General features: G+C 38.9%; 2 protein-coding genes across 2 annotated transcripts in view; one reads left to right on the forward strand and one right to left on the reverse strand.

Annotated features, from left to right (window-relative positions):
• The window catches only part of LOC135470749 (lactase/phlorizin hydrolase-like), a 30,588-nt gene extending 22,313 nt beyond the window's left edge, over positions 1–8,275 (forward strand). Inside the window, exons 11-16 of the mRNA XM_064749788.1 lie at positions 1,600–1,860; positions 2,950–3,133; positions 5,153–5,383; positions 5,655–5,784; positions 6,067–6,251; positions 6,909–8,275. Of these exons, the coding sequence (XP_064605858.1) occupies positions 1,600–1,860; positions 2,950–3,133; positions 5,153–5,383; positions 5,655–5,784; positions 6,067–6,251; positions 6,909–7,087 (1,170 nt within the window). The 3' untranslated portion in view covers positions 7,088–8,275. The remainder of the gene's footprint in view (positions 1–1,599; positions 1,861–2,949; positions 3,134–5,152; positions 5,384–5,654; positions 5,785–6,066; positions 6,252–6,908) is intronic.
• Positions 8,276–14,703: 6,428 nt separating this feature from the next.
• LOC135471957 (late histone H2A.2.2-like) lies at positions 14,704–15,081 on the reverse strand. The gene has a single exon (XM_064751422.1). The coding sequence runs from the start codon at positions 15,079–15,081 to the stop codon at positions 14,704–14,706; it is 378 nt and encodes a 125-aa protein (XP_064607492.1).
• Between the last annotated feature and the right edge of the window lie 4,519 nt (positions 15,082–19,600).

Here is a 19,600-nt window from a genome sequence, read left to right on the forward strand (position 1 = left end):
CTGTGTATTCAGATGAAACATTGCCGCTTGCCGTTGTCTCTGTATGTCTGTGTATTCAGATGGACCACTGCCGGTTGCCGTTGTCTCTGTATGTCTGTGTATTCAGATGAACCACTGCCGGTTGCCGTTGTCACTGTATGTCTGTGTATTCAGATGAAAAAATGCCGGTTGCCGTTGTCTCTGTATATCTGTGTATTCAGATGAACCATTTCCGGTTGCCGTTGTCTCTATATGTCTGTGTATTCAGATGAAACATTGCCGGTTGCCGTTGTCACTGTATGCCTGTGTATTCAGATGAAACATTGCCGGTTGCAGTGGTCTCTGTATGTCTGTGTATTCAGATGAACCACTGCCGGTTGCCGTTGTCTCTGTATGTCTGTGTATTCAGATGAAACATTGCCGGTTGACGTTGTCTCTGTATGTCTGTGTATTCAGATGAATCACTACCGGTTGCCGTTGTCTCTGTATGTCTGTGTATTCAGATGAAACATTGCCGGTTACCGTTGTCACTGTATATCTGTGTATTCAGATGAACCATTGCTTGTTGCCGTTGTCGCTGTATGTCTGTGTATTCAGATGAAACATTGCCGGTTGCCGTTGTCTTTATATTTCTTTGTATTCAGATGAACCATTTCCGCTTGCCGTTGTCTCTGTATGTCTGTGTATTCAGATGAACCATTGCCGGTTGCCGTTGTCTCTGTATGTCTGTGTATTCAGATGAACCACTGCCGGTTGCCGTTGTCTCTGTATGTCTGTGTATTCAGATGAAACATTGCCGGTTGACGTTGTCTCTGTATGTCTGTGTATTCAGATGAACCACTACCGGTTGCCTTTGTCTCTGTATGTCTGTGTATTCAGATGAACCATTGCCGGTTTCCGGAGTCTCTATATGTCTGTGTATTCAGATGAAACATTGCCGGTTGCCGTTGCCTCTGTATGTCTGTGTATTCAGATGAGCCACTGCCGCTTGCCGTTGTCGCTGTATGTCTGTGTATTCAGATGAAACATTGCCGGTTGCCGTTGTCTCTATATGTCTGTGTATTCAGATGAACCACTGCCGGTTGCCGTTGTCTCTATATGTCTGTGTATTCAGATGAACCACTGCCGGTTGCCGTTGTCTCTGTATGTCTGTGTATTCAGATGAAACATTGCCGGTTGCCGTTGTCTCTATATGTCTGTGTATTCAGATGAACCATTTCCGTTTGCGGTTGTCACTGTATGTCTGTGTATTCAGATGAACCATTGCCGGTTGCCGTTGTCTCTATATGTCTGTGTATTCAGATAAACCATTGCCGATTGCCGTTGTCTATATGTCTGTACATTCAGATGAACCACTGCCGGTTGCCGTTGTCACTGTATGTCTGTGTATTCAGATGAACCATTGCCGCTTGCCGCTGTCTCTATATGTCTGTGTATTGAGATAAACCATTGCCGATTGCCGTTGTCTATATGTCTGTACATTCAGGTGAACAATTACCGCTTGCCGCTGTCTCTATATGTGTATTCAGGTGGACCTATACCAGTTGCCGTTGTATCTATATGTCTGTACACTAGGGTGAAGCATTACCGACTGTCGTCTCTATATGTCTGTGTTTTCAGGTGAACCATTACCGACTGTCGTTGTCGTGGTCCCGGATACTGCCGGATCCCCTGACAGGTGTTGTTAACAGAGCTGGGGTGGACTACTACCATCGGGTCATCGACGCCCTGAGGGCGGCTAACATAGAACCCATGGTCACCCTCTATCACTGGGATCTGCCTGACATCTTACAGACTCAGTTCGGCGGGTGGAAAAATGAAACATTAGTGAAATATTTTACTGATTTTGCGAATGTGTCTTTTGCGGAATTCGGCCCTAAGGTGAGCCATTAAATTGATTTATTTATTTGATTAGTGTTTTACGCCGTACTCAGGAATATTTTACTTATACGACGGCGGCCAGCATTGTGGTGGCCCTGGGAGGAAACGGGGCAGAGTTTGGGGGAACCCACGACGATCCGCAGAGAGCTAATAAAAGTATCACATATATCAGTGTGTTTTTGGTTGTAGTGAAGTAGATGTATTGGGTCAAAATTTGATAAACGATTTTATGATTCTTTGAATATTGGCAACAACCACCTTTTGTCGATACTGATTATAGCATTAATCGGAGGGTATATATTTGTTTAAATTCACTGCTTTTTCTTTTTGTTTTATTTTATTATTGCTTAACGTCGTGCCCGATAATTTTCCCTTATGCGACGATAGCGTTTGAAATACCCAGTATAGCCCACCGACGCTTGGCAAGTTAGTTGATTTTTAATCGATGATTCTGCCAGGGAATAGTTTATTTGTGATGTATAGCCTCCCAGATATCTCATAATATATGCCTCAAAGTTTTTATTAATTAGTTTTAAAGTGACTATTCCGTAGTGTTTCTTTTGTTGATGACGGTTTGGGAAAAATTAATATTACAATTGAAGGTGGTCCGATGTCAACTCCCTGTTTCCACAACATTTTAAAGTTGAGATGGCTATAAATGCGTCCTCGATGGAGCTTTGATGGCCAGATGGTTCACGTGCAGGCGCACTTGGACTACCAGGTCCTTGACTAATGAGGGCGCTTGTCCAACGACTGTGGCTTTATGTCAGGAAGTTTGTCAGATACCCGTCGATAGGCCCAAACACCAATCAAAGTAAATCAAACTAAATCTTTACATCAGCGACAGTTATCTCCGAAAAATTGTTCATTTCAAAGAAAACATTGCTTTTTCGTGCATTTTTCCTTACACCTTATTCTGTTCAACTCATTGTGATAGGAAGGCGTTTCAGTTGTTACTATTTAATCATCGACCAAACTCAACTGAGGCAAACTGTGGGCAATTGCGAACCATCACACTGTCGTCACTGTTATGATTTTACTCCCTATGCTGTAGTGTTTTACTTTATCTTCTATTTTATGACATGCTAGGTGAAATGGTGGCTCACATTTAACGAACCTTGGGTGGTGACCTTCTTGGGGTACGGGATAGGCAGCAAAGCTCCTGGGGTGAAAGAGCCAGCTGATGGGCCGTACAAAACAACACACACTATTATCAAAGCTCACGCCGCTGCTTGGCATCTGTACAATACGACATACCGGTCCTATCAGAATGGTGAGTACAAAACAATGCACACTGTTATCAAAGTTCACACCGCTGCTTGACATCTGTACAATACGACATACCGGTCCTATCAGAATGGTGAGTACAAAACAATGCACACCATTATCAAAGCTCACACCGCTGCTTGGCATCTGTACAATACGACATACCGGTAATCTTAGAATGATGACTACCATACAACGCACACTATTATCAAAGCTCACACCGCTGCTTGGCATCTGTACAATACGACATACCGGTCATATCAGAATGGTGAGTACAAAACAACGCACACCGTTATCAAAACTCATGCCGCTGCTTGGCATCTGTACAATACGACATACCGGTCCTCTCAGAATGGTGAGTACAAAACAACGCACACCATTATCAAAGCTCACACCGCTGCTTGGCATCTGTACAATACGACATACCGGTCCTATCAGAATGGTGAGTACAAAACAACGCACACCATTATCAAAGCTCATGCCGCTGCTTGGCATCTGTACAATGCGACATACCGGTCCTCTCAGAAAGGTGAGTACAAAACAATGCACACCATTATCAAAGCTCACGCTGCTGCTTGGCATCTGTACAATACGACATACCGGTCCTATCAGAATGATGAGTACAAAACAATGCACACTATTATCAAAGCTCATGCCGCTGCTTGGCATCTGTACAATGCGACATACCGGTCCTCTCAGAATGGTGAGTACAAAACAATGCACACTATTATCAAAGCTCATGCCGCTGCTTGGCATCTGTACAATGCGACATACCGGTCCTCTCAGAATGGTGAGTACAAAACAATGCACACTATTATCAAGCTCACGACGCTGCTTGGCATCTGTACAATGCGACATACCGGTCATCTCAGGATGATGAGTACAAAACAATGCACACTATTATCAAAGCTCATGCCGCTGCTTGGCATCTGTACAATACGACATACCGGTCCTCTCAGAATGGTGAGTACAAAACAATGCACACCATTATCAAAGCTCACGCCGCTGTTTGGCATCTGTACAATACGACATATCGGTCCTCTCAGAATGGTGAGTACAAAACAATGCACACTATTATCAAAGCTCATGCCGCTGCTTGGCATCTGTACAATACGACATACCGGTCCTCTCAGAATGGTGAGTACAAAACAACGCAAACTGTTGTCAAAGCTCATGCCGCTGAAATAACCAAAGTTTTCAACACAAACATTTCAGCTATGCAATCCACACACCAGGGACCTTGCTAGCTCGCTGCGTGTGTAAGCTACTTCAGCATTTGGGTCAAGTTTTCGAATCTAGGTCTTGTTGTTTCGGCTGTGGGTTTAAGCCAAGAGCTTTGTTTTATAAAGGTTTGATGTTTACTCGGGGTTCTCCGGTTCCCTCCATCCACCGATTCAGGTTGGTTTGATTCAGCACGGCATATACTCACCAAGATCTAACACACAAATTCCAATACACTTATCTTTAACCCCACCCCACCGTAGATGCCCCAGTCGGCTAAAATAATAACTTTTCGGCGTGACAGCCGCTGACTTGCATGCACGGTTTCGGCTTCAAGCCAGGAGGTAGTTGTTTAATCCCGACAATCCACTTTCCACCAACAATCTTAATTCTTCAAATTGCACTGTAGATTCTAATGACTAACACGCCGTCAGTCACAGTATACATGTAGTTGAAATATTATTAATGTAAGTGGTATTAAATCATAATTATTCAGTCTTTCAGCCACGTTGACTGTATGCTTGTGGAAAGAACGTTATGTCTAACATAAAAACTTTTTTTTTAATGTTTACAACAAATGGTGCCTTTTAAATCCACTAAACAGCACAAACATTGTATATATTTACCAGCACTCGCAGGCAAAATTCATATCTAACAAAAAATGGTCCAGTGCATACAAGTCTAGGAGAGACCATGGAGTTCATTTGTTAGAGATTAAACATGATCGCAGTAGAGGCAAAAGCATGCTGTTATTTTACGTTCTTCACCTTCGTTAAAAAATGCATGGCATTTTCTGTTGCCCCAGGTAAAGTATCCATTACCCTAAACTGTGACTACAAACAACCGTACAATCCTGAAGATCCTAACGACTTGGAGGCGTCGGAACGACAACTACAGTTCATGCTCGGCTGGTACGCCCATCCCATATTCGTCAACGGAGACTACCCGGATATTATGAAGTATTATGTGGCCAAGAAAAGTATGGGTCTGTCCAGGCTTCCAGTATTCACGGAAGAGGAAAAGCGACAAATTAAAGGTACGAAAAAACATCTGCTTTCTGTAAGGTTCCCCTGATGCAGTTAGTTGGCGGATGGATAGTAATGGAAGGTGCAGGTCATCATCAACTGCCTCCGCATCATCCGGTCTTAACGTTTACTTGTCACAAGGCAAAGGGTAACGATTTTCACTGGGCTTAACGCGGTTCCGCGCACATCCATACAACGGGCATGTCTTTAAACGGCTTATAACATCTTGAACTATCAAAATAACAAACTTCGAAATATTTAATGTGTACACACCATCTGCAGGAACATACGACTATTTTGGACTGAACCATTACACCACACAGAGGGTGAGATACGAAGACTCGGGCCGTACCAATCCAAGCTGGGATGGGGATCAGGATGTTAAACAGGACCACGATCCGGAATGGCTTGGGTGAGCAAACGCAAATAAATTTGCTCTTAGAATTAGACTAACAATCACACAAAAAAGTGTGAATGATTAATATATAAATTAAGCCATAATACCATATGGGATATATAGGGTAAATAATTTAATTGTTTAGGTAGAAAACATTTCAAATGGGTTAGACATGGGTAGGCCAATAAGATATATGAGCGGCGGATGCCAATAAAGATCAAATTCTAACTCTTAGCCCCCAAAGTGGGGTATGAAATAATATCTGCCTTTTTGAATTATGCTCTGTGACGTTTACAGTTCTGGTTCCGAATGGCTAAAGGTCGTACCTTGGGCATTCCGACGCCTTCTCGTCTGGATTAAAGATCACTATGGAAACGTGCCCATCATGGTGACGGAGAATGGCGTTTCTGACCGGAACGGAAGTCTAACAGATGATCATCGGATTTCCTTCTACAAACAGTACATAAATGAAATGCTCAAAGGTTAGTTGTCTTGACGCTCAGCGCAGTGAAGAACTTTTTGTACGAAGCTGCTAAAACTTTGCGCCAGACGCATTCATCTTGTTAACGTTTGTATTTTGGTTGGGGGCTGGTATATGAATGTCTGTTTCAACGCATTGATTCACTATATGTGTCAATTGTCATAGACATTACGGCTTTTTACGTCATATTCACTTGTACAGTCGGGAAGTGGAATAATACATTGAATAATACATATTCATTTGGAAACTATACCTGTTTGTGCAGCACAAAATTAAATTCATTGGCTTCCACTTCCAATGGCTTCCAATATATGACGTGCAAGTCTGATCGCCACACGTGTTATTGCTCATAAATATAAGGCCCATGGCATCTCACAAATCCAGTTTTGACCTAATATAAAAATTCTACAATATGTTTTAAACTTTCACTTTGGGTGATATAGATCACATTTTGAGTCCTTGGACTTCTCTACATATTCATATTCAAAGTTTTGTATGGCTTAAATCAAAAATCGCTTTGTGGAATCAGCGCCAGTTGCAGGAATCCGAGCAAAATAGATTTTCACTTCAATCGCCAGTAACATCGCATATATTATGAATGTGATTGTCTCCTAAGGTTATATACCAAATAAGTTATAATTATATACTTTTTTTTCAGCAATAAATCTTGACAAGGTTAACGTTATCGGCTACACCGCCTGGTCTCTTCTGGACAACTTCGAATGGGAACTAGGCTACGAAGAACGATTTGGTGTCCATTTTGTCAACTTTACCGATCCGGATCGCCCAAGAATTCCTAAGAAATCCGCTACTTACTTGAAAAAACTTGTTTCGTGAGAACGGGTTTGTAAACCCAAACCCCGTAACAGACGCCCCGAAGCCAAAGTGTCTCACGGACGGAGGGTCAACTCTTCTGTCCACCCTCACGACCATTTCACTAGCTCTGGGGACATGGTTTGCTGTGTACATGACCTTGTAGAGTGCACCACTGTTAACCGTGTTCGTAGACTGAAAGAGTGTTTCTGTAAGATCCGTTCATAATCGTTCAATGAAAATAATCGGGTTACATCAGCTTAATTCTAGACAACTGTTTCGTTTCAAACATTTTAAAAGTTGCAATTGTTTCTCTAGTTCAGATCGAATTGATTAACAGCATGGGTGGTTTGAATAGGTTTACACTCTACATTGAAGTCAACGAACATCTAAAGCAAAGTGAACGTCGATCTATACGATTATGATTACATTTTTGTTGTTTTGCTGAAGGAATGTTTTCGTAAACACGTTCTCATTGCATTCACAGAATGGAGATGTCCGATAAATAAGTGCTTTTTATTCAGAGTGTTTTGTTCAATAGTTAGAGGAAATTCTTGTATTATCTGACACACAGGGACACAGTAGATTCCCCCGCTCTCATTTTTTGTGGCACCAAAACAAGCGATCCACATGTGGGAAAGTTCGTCAGTATATATAATAATAAAATTTAAGGATAAAGATACAAAAGATTGGAAACATTTAAGTCTAACTTTACTACACTGTGTTTCCTCCCAACATAATGCTGTCCGCCGTTGTATTAGTGAAATTTTCTTGAGTACGGCGTAAAAGACCAATTAAATGAATAAATAAATACATAAATTTGCTACCCATGGTATAGTTTACTTTCACTCCATTTAAAAAACATCAATGTAATATATAACTTTAATAATTTGCCTTTTTAGGACTGGTAAAAATGTTGTTATCTAACACTATGTCTAAAACTTCTGGGTATTTTGTTACGCAACTCTTTGATGCATGTGTTTTACATTATGAATATTATAAAAGTCTGGAAAAACTATCTTGCAAGAAATAATTATGTTGACACACACATTTTACGGCAGTTTCATGCATATGCACATATCTTAATGAGCCGCTTTACAAGTTGCGATCAAAACCGTTTTGACGTTTCATTTCCGTTGGATATTGATATTCGGTCGTCTATTTATATTTTGTGACAGATCATTTATAAATAAACACACATCAGTTTGTGAATGTATAAGTCTTCCCGGAATTTCTTGAACTGTCTTTACTTCTATTTAATGGCTGTACATTTTTTCAATCTATAGCGTGTCGAAAGTTGATTACATAGAACTCCGACTTCTTCCTCATCACTTACATCTCTGGCATACACTTTGTGCCAGTGGTTTACTACATTTACTCCGCCTTCTTTCCTCCTTTCTTCCTCATCACTTCCATCAATGGCTTACACTTTGTGGCAGTGGTTTACTACATTTACTCCGGTTTCTTCTTCATCACTTCCATCAATGGCTTACACTTTGTGGCGGTGGTTTACTGTATTACTCTGGCTTCTTCCCTATCACATCACTGGCTTAAACTTTGTGGCAGTGGTTTACTACATTTACTCCGGTTTCTTCTTCATCACTTCCATCAATGGCTTACACTTTGTGGCGGTGGTTTACTGTATTACTCTGGCTTCTTCCCTATCACATCACTGGCTTAAACTTTGTGGCAGTGGTTTACTACATTTACTCCGGTTTCTTCTTCATCACTTCCATCAATGGCTTACACTTTGTGGCGGTGGTTTACTGTATTAATCTGGCTTCTTCCCTATCACATCACTGGCTTAAACTTTGTGGCAGTGGTTTACTACATTTACTCCGGTTTCTTCTTCATCACTTCCATCAATGGCTTACACTTTGTGGCGGTGGTTTACTGTATTAACCCAGCTTCCTCCTCATCATGTACATTATTGGCCTACACTATGTGGAACCGGCCCCAATGTTGGTAGAAGGTCTCCTTCGCGGGCGGTAGATCCAGGGGCAGTCCTGGGTCGGGTCACACCTAAGACCGTAAAAGAGGGAGCTGTAGCTTCCTCACTTGGAGTTCAACATTAAGTGCAAGTAGAACGATTGGTTGACCCGTATCAGTATAAATGGCTCGATCGGAGCACCTTACTTGCCTTCGGCAAGTCGTCTCAGTGAAGCAGCACTAGATAAAAGAGCAGTGAAAATCCGTCCTTCACCAATACATGCAATCTAAGGGCCCATTCATCATCATATGACTGAAAAATTTACTCACCCACTTACACTTTTTGGCGGTGTTATACTCCATTACTCCGGTTTCTCTCAATCAAGTAATATGTTTTGTACCGGTAATACGTAAGATTATGTTCACTGAGTGATATTGGAAGAGATTATGTTACTGCATGCTACAGAATATTATGTACTAGACAACACCTTATCTCGTTACACCAACAAATGTATTCTGTTATAGGGACTCCGATATGCTAATATTCCAAAATGAATAAAAAATTAAGAAGCTTGGAATATTGATGTCAAAAATTTGTGTATATTATCAACAATATCAAACGATGTATCATGTACACAAAAGAAACTCAGTCCGACATTTGTTTGAAATATTTCAAAATATGTACAAAAATAAGTTCATATGGCAAAGTATATTTCTAAGGAGAAATTCTCTATGACCTAATGACGTGAGAAAATACGATTACAAATTAATCGTGGCATAAACCATGCGTAACATTCTCTCATTTAACCAGTCTTCAATACGCCAACATGCATACAGTCATCTAATTTTCCCCGGAACTTGGTGTTACCCGGTTTCGCCCCTTTAACCTGCAGATGAGCTTCTGGCATTTTCGCTTGATAGACTGAATGGGTGATTGCTTTCTGGATTTGCTCGCTTCTCCGTCAGACCTCCTTTTCCTACCATTCAACATCCGGCCAATGAATTTATAGAAGCCACTTCCATCTTTAGATGCCACCTCCACGTGCACCGGTGCTTGGCGATGGTTTGCTGAGGCATAAGGCATGACAGAGACAGAAGCCTCTTGCTTTGCCCTCTTCCATTCTTCTACTGGTCTGTCAGAACTGTTCTGGTTTACAATAGCCCTAGAGACATCCAACTTATTATCCAGCTTTTTGTCCAACTTTCTAGTGACCTGCAGTGACATTTCTCTCGCCATTTCTGCCTCCAGCCTGGCACAGGCATCCTTCAGACGCTGACTGCGGTACAGCTTGATGGTGTACTTCCGCTTTAGATCTGACATGTCTCTGTTCTGTCGTTTCAGCGCCTCGCGAACTTCGCCGTTCCTGGCAGAGATTCCGGTTATTTTTGCCATTGCACTGTCGGTTTCCTTCTTGATATCTGCCCAGTTTCTCTTCAGGTACTCCAAATACCTAAAAGAGAATAAATCATGAGCGAAGGTTAAAATTCAGGCAGACTCTGTAACTGGAATAAAGTCCGTGTGAATGGTAACATGCAATAAGGATATTAATTAATTCACATTTCTGTTACATTTGTTAAATAGTTCTTCAGACCGGAGTTTGTAACCGTGAAGTGTGTGGTGGGGGCGGGGGAATAGTGAATCGATGACTAAAATGATGATCGGTGTCACTATACAAGAAACTTGTCTGTTTTTATATAACTGAGACAGAGTGGTTTAACATGCGAGAAAAAAAACTTTCTTTCAAACGCAAGATAAAACTGAATTCAGGTCAAAACATGAATATTTACATAAAACGAAGAAGCTGTACTTGAAAGCCCTCCAAATACGAAACATTTCAACAAAAAACCCCTCAAATTTAAAAGATTTCAAAGCTTTAGTTTTTCGGTTCATATGATCAGGAACTAGGTGACTTCAATAAATTTATCTATAAAATAAATGTGTATTATACTTGAAAGTACCAAACAAAAAATAAATTAAGCAATTACAAATACGTGTACAAGACAAAACAGTACCTTTCACCCTCCATCTGATGATATCTTAACTCTGCTGCTCTCTCAGCTTCACGAAGAAGTTTTTCAGCTAGTTTCAGCTTTAATTCTTCCCTGGAGGTGTTGATATTTCCTGATACACAAATTTTTCTTTCAGTTTTGTGCGACAAAGAGACATATTACCAAACAATGATTTGAAACATATTTAAACATAGTCTATATCAGACTACAGGACTTCGGAAACTTACTGATATATATATATATATATATATATATATATATATATATATATATATATATATATATATATATATATTACTTATATACTGTACTGCAAATTTAACTGAATATACATGGCTTGTTCATGTGTCCTTTAAGAAAGCGGAGTGTTACCTTATAGTAAGTCATTCACTAAGAAAATTTGTGTAAACGTAATTCGTGGACACAAAAATCCATTATCTTGGAATCAGTAATTTCCAAATATAATCTGTTGTTGTGAACACACCATCCCAAAAGGTAAAGGGTTTTAAACTATTGAAATTTTTCAAAACAAAATTTAAAAAAAAGTTGATAGAAGTTATTCACCAACCTTTCTGCTCTTGCGTGGTGGGTGTGGCGGGTTTTAGTGTAGCATGGATTTTCGGCAGAGGGAACTTCGTGTTAACTGAAGGTTAAACAAAAAGTATTTACAGAACCTAAACAAAGTGATCTTACTTTCCGTTGAAAACAATTTAAATGAAATGATCAATATAATTATCATTTCTGACACCATGTCTCTCTGCTGCAGTGATAGTTCAAATACTCACTCCGATCATTATCCATGAAAAAAACCCTTAATTTAAAAAAGACAGAAAACAACAAAATAACATAACATTTATGTCATGTATCAACTAGAAATCGGTTACAAATGAATCACCTAGGTTATGTCTGACGTTGAAGATTTTCTGTCTGAGCTCTCCATTTCTTCCTGGGTTGGCCAACCGTGGGAGACGAAGTGGAAGTACATCCATGTTGAAAGTTTCCTGGGCTTTAGTTAGTTTTGGAACTGAGAAACAAAAAGTAAAACAACCCCATACAGAAACTGTAATAATGATTGTTGTACATTTTTGACACAAAATCTCAGAAGCCAAGAGTTTATGCAATAAACATATGCTCAACGTATATAAATTATTCGTTACTTTAATGAATATCTTTAAAATCTACAAATTTAATTTCAACCTCGACTAGGGTTCTGACACTTGCAAAAATATAAATAAGAAATCTATTCTGACAAAGTAATGCCGAAGGTCCATATATGTCAGTTTTTTTTCTCGGACGTCATTGATGGTTCAGTTAATAAAATAAATTAGATATGCCTTGTTAACCAACCTGTCTGCTGCAGTGTGGATTTTGGTGTGACTTGGGTTCTCGGACTGCTGGAAGTTGTGTCAACTGAAGGTAAACAAAAAATAGGTATTTAAAGAACGGAAACAAAGTGGTATTACATGTAGTATGGTTGAAAACAAACTGATTAACATCCATCACAACTTGTCTTTGCTGATAAGGCAGCTCAAATACTCTCTGAGTCTCTGGTCATTCTCCATGAAGAAAATCTTAAATTAAAACAGGTCGCTCTTGTACATTTATATCATGTATTACTAAAAGGTTAAAAGCAAATCACCTGTGTCATGTTTGACGTTGAAGGTCATCTGTCTGAAGTCTCCATTTCTTCCTGGTTTGGGCACCGGTGGAAGACAAAAGGAAAGTTTTACATCCTTGTTGGAAATTTGCTGGTCTTTAGTCAGTTTAGAAACTGAAAAGCAAGAAGTAAAACAGACCCCTTAAAACAAATAATAAATAAAAATTTGTTCATATAGCCAGCCGTCATCTGTGAAAAATAATGTAAAAGGGCCTTTATTTTGGAAAAATATAAATTTTCTTTTGTTGGATACAACAGATCTATACGGCATAGAAACTGGAAGGGTATACAGGGGGTTAATTGAAGGTAGCTACCAGCTATGACGTACAGTCTGCTGCTTTCATCAACAATTAAAAAAGGTAGCCCATTATGGCGACCAATTCTCCTTTATTTCTCCGGCCAGGGTAGCCGACTGCCCATAAAAATAATGAAAGCCCTGGGTATGTGATAAAGACATTATTCTTTAGTTTCCGATGCAAAACTCTTTTATATCAAAGGCTAAGAACCCATGTCAAAAACATAGCCCCCAAATTATACAGCATCTTTGTGACTGCAGTAATTTAAACTATGAATTTACTCCTTGCCAGCTCTTTGAGGGAGGTTCTGACACTTATCATGAAGTAAGGAAATTTATTCAAACACATAAATGCATTAGGTCAATTTTCACATCAACTAATACCGGTGTCACTGACGTTTTTAGTCTGTTCAATAAACAGTGGAGTAGTTGTTACGATAACTGCAGATTAAAACTTAAGAGGAAGAAGAAATTGATAAAACCAATCATGTAATAGCTCAATAACTGACCTAATGTAGTAAGGTTTAAAATTAGGAAGAAAGATGTGTTTCATAGTATCATGGAAATCAGAATCAAGACTTACATTAAGGTGTAACACTATAACTTAAATAGCCCAACATATTGAAACAAAAATTATACATGCCTACCTTGTCTTGCAGGTGGCGGATAGTTGCTCCTTCGATATTCTGTGCCAATAACTGGCAACTTGTTCATGTATTCTGTCATCATCTCTGGAAAATCAGATTATGGACTCTCTTACTCTGAACAATGCGCATGTTCTGTTATCAAAACTTTATCCCAGCTTTCAGAATAATGTTGAAGGTAAGCTGGAAAAATGGCTAACCCATCTCAGACCTAGTATTATCCATACTCAAAATATGACAGATTCTGAACAACCACAAAACATAGAAAGTCTGAGCAAAACACTGAATGCAAACATAGAAAAACAAAACTAAATATTTGCGAAAGATCTTCATGTAAAAAATATTTTCTTTTTGTAATGATAATGGAAGGAAAAGAATCTTTTTGATCAAAGTCACCTGTAATTTTTCTACTGGGTGACCCCCTATAGTTAAGTTAAACGATTAGTTTTGATCACTTTGCTCGAATATTATATACTTTGAAAATCCCTATTTCCCATAAAAAAACAGCCGAACGGACGTCGATTCTCATTCCCCATAATGTCAAAAACAATACAGCGATGTATATTTACCTGCCATACACTAAAGTTTATGAGTATTCAGGTGCTGGTGTCAATCTTGACAATCGATTCGTCTGAACTGAAGTGGTAATACTTTATTGATGTCTGTGACATCATTTGCTAGTTACGTCATGTCCTCGTGAGCAATCCCGCCACAAAAAGTGACGTCATTTAGGCTACTCGTCTGCTGAGGTTAGTCAAGTGAAGATGTACACCGATCACACTGGTCAGTCAGTAGACGAATATCTGCAGTACAGTGGCCACATGTATAACTTTAACATCTTGATATTAATAATACATGTAGATTTATAGTTCTCTAGACTTACTTGTATATTCGTAACTTGTTACTAGTCTTGCCCATTTTGCCTATCAAGCTCATTAGATCACTACAACAATCGATTTTACCAAATCATTAAATATTTTGGAGTTTGTATTATTTACAGAAGAGAAAAATTGTATTTGTAAAATGCTCTATTATCAAGTTCCTTTCGGAAGAAATGTTTGGCCCTGAAAAGGGCCTTTGGATTGTGTCACTTGGAAACAACGACTCACTGAGATTTCTTGGACTTCTTGGGCAGAAGAACAGACTGGATGTTTGGCAGAACTCCTCCTTTGGCAATGGCCACTCCGGACAGCAGCCTGTTCAGCTCCTCGTCGTTACGAACGGCCAGCAGCAGGTGACGAGGGATGATGGTCCTCCTTTTGTTGTCTCGGGCAGCGTTTCCAGCCAGCTCCAACACCTCAGCGGTCAAGTATTCCATCACAGCGGCCAGGTAAACGGGAGCCCCTGTCCCGACACGGTTAGAGTAGTTCCCTTTCCTCAGAAATCGGTGGATACGGCCCACAGGAAACTGTAGACCAGCCCTTGATGAGTGGGTTTGGCTCTTGCCACTTTTCGTCTTTCCTCCTTTACCACGTCCAGACATCTTCGATTGTATGTATATAAGTGTTGTGGCTTGTTCAATGTAGGTACGAATGATGCCAGAAAGCTATACATGGCCTTATATACTCTCTGCGGGGATTCTCCTATTTTTAGATGCATTTTTTTCCGACAATCATTTTAACCAACCAGCAGAAGGTAAAATTGTCACACCAGCCAATTAGAGGCAGATAAAATGTTTTCTGTTAGGTTCGCGCTTTCGTATTTTTTCTTGATGTTGTCCCATTCATATAAATCGCTGCAGTGGATAGCTGTACCTATAAGAGATTATTTATCTTCGATACGGAACCAGACTCCTTAATTAATCTCAGCAATTATTTACATGTATATTAACTCGTTTGAGCCTCATGCTGAGATCACGTCCTCGACAAAGGCCTCCAGAAGCTTAAAATAAAAACTATATTTAACTTGAAACATATGTAGACCTAATTTATAGATGGCAGTTACAACTGAGAATGCATGGGGAATATTTAAAAGAATAGTATAGGCCTACGTATAATACATAAGGATCATATCAGAAGAAAGGCCATCAACGCCTACCTGATAAAGTTGTTTGTTTTACTAAAAGAAAGGACTCTGACGAGTTAAGGTACAATATTTAGCTTATACCCTGTGACGTCCTGAGAGCAAAAACTTCCGGGTGAATATCGTATTTTCTACTTTCTATATATGGGTGCACTTTTTCATTTCAAGTATGCAGGCCTATATATGTAGGTTACATGTTAAGTACTGAGTGAAGGCTACTTATGCTTAATTATGTGGAACTATTTTCAAACCAAAAAGATTTTCGTCTTGCCGCTTGCAACGGCTCACAATATGAGAAGCCATGGGATCAAACTTTTTGAATGTCTATAAGTGCTCTCACTTGTAGAGAGTGTATAACTCAATGAAAAAAATAAAACAATCTTGGACTTATTTTCTTGGACATTTTTCCAGGGTCGTTCTTCCAGGGCCGATGTAAAACTTCATATTTACAATCATATATAGCTTACTTTTCTTTAAATATTAATGGAGTTCACTTTTCAAGTCCGTTGCTATCGGAAAGATATAGACATACAATGAAACTAAAAACACTTAAATCATTTTGACTTACTTTCAGTATGAGCCCTTTTTGATCGAGTTGTCACGCGCAGTTGAGGCTATCAGCTTTTATATGGCAAGCATGGTTTGCGTAGTTGTAGGGAAATCCACAGCGCGGACCGAATAGAAAGCAGAAATGTAGCTTTTCTCTGGAGGATATGTTTTCAGGTGCGCACCATCCTTGAATGATTACTACACTCTACAGCCTTACACTGGAAGCTTGGGGATTATGAAATGCTTATAAATTAAAGCTAGTCTCTCTATAATGTAGTATAGGGCCTACACTGTATACACATACACAGAATAAAAAAATGAATAAATTAGAAGACGCCGACCATTATTCGATTTTATAGGCATTTCTACAATATCAATTTACTAGTATCTCTCTCTCATGCTCCTAAAATATCAGAAATTGCCAAGTATGCTGAGAAAAAAAAAGAAGAAAAATAGCTGTTAAATTGGCTGAAATATTATGGTTTCTAGGTCATGCTAGAAGAGATTGTGTCACTATAACATGGTATTAGACAACACCCTATCTCGTTATATTCATAAAAGCATTCTGTTGGAATAACATGCAAAACAAGTACCATTATGTCATATATAACATAATGGTACTGTAGAAAGAACATTATCTGTTCTGCCATCATTCAGAAAATATGCATTCTGCAAAATTCACACAATAGAGAGTAATATTTCTTCATATACTATTTTTAGTTTCCTTACTAAAATCTTTGCTACAAAAAATGTATTATTCAAATTTTAGTCACATTTAGCGCGATTTATATTGTCATTTGTTTTAAGTGAAATAAATAATTTGTATATAGTGTTCCTTTTAATGCATAATCGCATATCTTCTTAATAATTACATTCTAATTACAGAGCACAACCATCATATAAAGAGAGCTTGAATTTCTCCAGAAGATATGCAATATCTGTATTTTTCTATATCCATTGTAGGTGTTTGGTATATATTAAAACACCTATACTAAATAACAGACCAAGTAAAATAATGACTCCAGAAAATGAAATGAAATTAAATCAAAGAAATTGAAGTCAAATCGGTCTGGCCGCTCCCCATAACTTGGGCACCAGAACGGAAACGATTTTTTTGAAGCATGCAATTAAATGCATGTATTATCAAACGTTATAGGACGTATTTTTAAACACAGAAACAAGTGAAGAACAGGGACTGTTACTTCTCTATAGTCTGTGGGCTCAAGGTCGACTAATACCCTTTTTACTTCAAAAAACCCGCCTTGTAACTGAACTTCAGGGGCAACAACTCTCCCATCCACATGGTATATATAAATAACATGACGGTGCAGGGGAGGTAACTTCAGAAGGCATATTACTTTGCTCGTGTTTAATAACGTATTAATTAACATATAGTTGCTTACAATTTTTTATACTTATCATATGGCAATTTGACAGAAAATTGTAAGTTTTAATACATTGTTAGGCGATAAAAAAAGTATTCCCTTCTTAAGCGGGAGGCCTGGAGTCAGATCAGGCAAATGGCTTGGGAAGTTTTGGTAAATTCTTCTTTGCACTGCAAGGATAGGGCAAGAACAGAATTGTCCGTATACTTCGAACTTGTGATCTATTAGGAATGGTGTAGTGTTGCAGTACTATATACTATACGTCACACATACGATCTTTTACAAGAAGATGGCGTATAAATGGTGCAACGTTGAAAGTGATATTCAACATCACGCAAACAAACATGAAAGGGGAAGCTCGCGCAGTGTTCATCTTTCTCTAGTTTATAATTGGTAATCTGGTCAAAAGTGTTTGTGGAATAAGCCACAGGCCTGATGCTTGGATAACGGTAATTATAAGACACAGTTTTATTTCAAAAGGCACTCAGTAATCTTGATAATCTACCCAAGTTATTTAAGTTTATACTCCAACATGAATTAAAAATTAAGACGCTTGGAATATTAATCTTAACAATTTGTATTTATTACCGCAAATAATATATCCAGCAATGTACCATTCAGACTAAAGAGACGAAAGGTGAAGAATATCATGCAAAGCAAGGCTCCGCATTATCAAACTTCATATGGCAAAATATATATCGAAAAGGAGAAACGCATAACTGTACATGTAAATGTAGACCAAAACTTGAACAAGTATCCAGCATATTGTGAACAGTAAGCTGCATCAAAGACGGCAATAACTTCTGTGTGATGTGGATATACTACATATCTTGCCGTTGACGACTCAGTAAAGGAATAATTTATCGGACATCCGTCAGAAGATACGATTACAACACTGCAGGTTGAAACGTTTAACTACGTTGATAACGTAAAATCTTGTAACAGATTATATATGAAATGAGTATATATGAATTGTTATTTATTACTTAACTATATATATACATAATTGAAAGATATTCATAATACAAAAGGAATGTTGAAAACACAACAGAACCACAGGCCTAAGCTTAAGAAAAATTCTAAATAAACAAGCTAAAAAAAGCAAGCCGCAAAACTATGAAATAAATCTAGAATTTTTAAAAAAATGCAAAATATTACAAACAATGCCAATAGAGATACACTATAATCGATCTTGTTAAAACAACCTCAATGCACGTCTGAAATAGACATGGGGTTAAATTGAGCTTTGCCACCCCCAGGCATATCGGTGGTTTCTTTCGGGCTGAGGGAGCAGAGTTATTCTCCCTGAACGACCCCACTCGACAACCAACTCTGCTGCATGGCCTGCATGTCAGCCTGCCTCTCTGGCATGCGCGGACCTGCACTGTCTACTTTGATTTGATTGGTTAATATACCAAACATACAAGACCGAATATGTCTTGACTCCGGGAGTTCTTCAGTTTCCACATACCCCTGGAGTGAAGCCCTCACGCGCGGAAGCCGTCTGACAAATGACATGGAGAGCCACATGTTTCGCGTTTGGAACGTGTAAATAAACGCACGTGGTGCTTAGAGATCATTCAGTAGGCCAGGTTTGGTTGCGTTCGCATTGGCCTATAGCCAATCCTTGCCCTTTCCCGACATGAGATTTTGCTAACATTCCACACGGTGACCTACTTGGTCGAATAGTGCAACACTGTAAACTCGTGTACACGGAAAATTTTTGTAGCTTATACAATGTTATCTCCATTCCTTGATTTATGTATTTATTTGATTAGTGTTTTTATGCCTTACTCAAGAATATTTCACTTATACGACAGCGACCAGCATTATGGTGGGAGGAAATCGGGTCCCCATTCATTGAAGAGTTCAGTGTGCAACTACATGACTACTTTGTGTATTCTAAGCGCGCATGGTAGTGCCCATGTATTCACATATATAATGTTCTTATAGAATACAAAACCATAAATATGATCAACGAAGGTATTTTTAAGGCATTTATGCAACTCGATGACACAAGAGGTTTATACATTAGATTTTGTTGTA

The sequence above is a fragment of the Liolophura sinensis genome, chromosome 7 (genome assembly GCF_032854445.1).
Source record: "Liolophura sinensis isolate JHLJ2023 chromosome 7, CUHK_Ljap_v2, whole genome shotgun sequence".
Taxonomy (NCBI): domain Eukaryota; kingdom Metazoa; phylum Mollusca; class Polyplacophora; order Chitonida; family Chitonidae; genus Liolophura; species Liolophura sinensis.

Bases quoted from the DNA above. Each gene is read 5' to 3' on its own strand.
- LOC135471957 (XM_064751422.1), bottom strand. From the start codon at position 15,081: ATGTCTGGACGTGGTAAAGGAGGAAAGACGAAAAGTGGCAAGAGCCAA.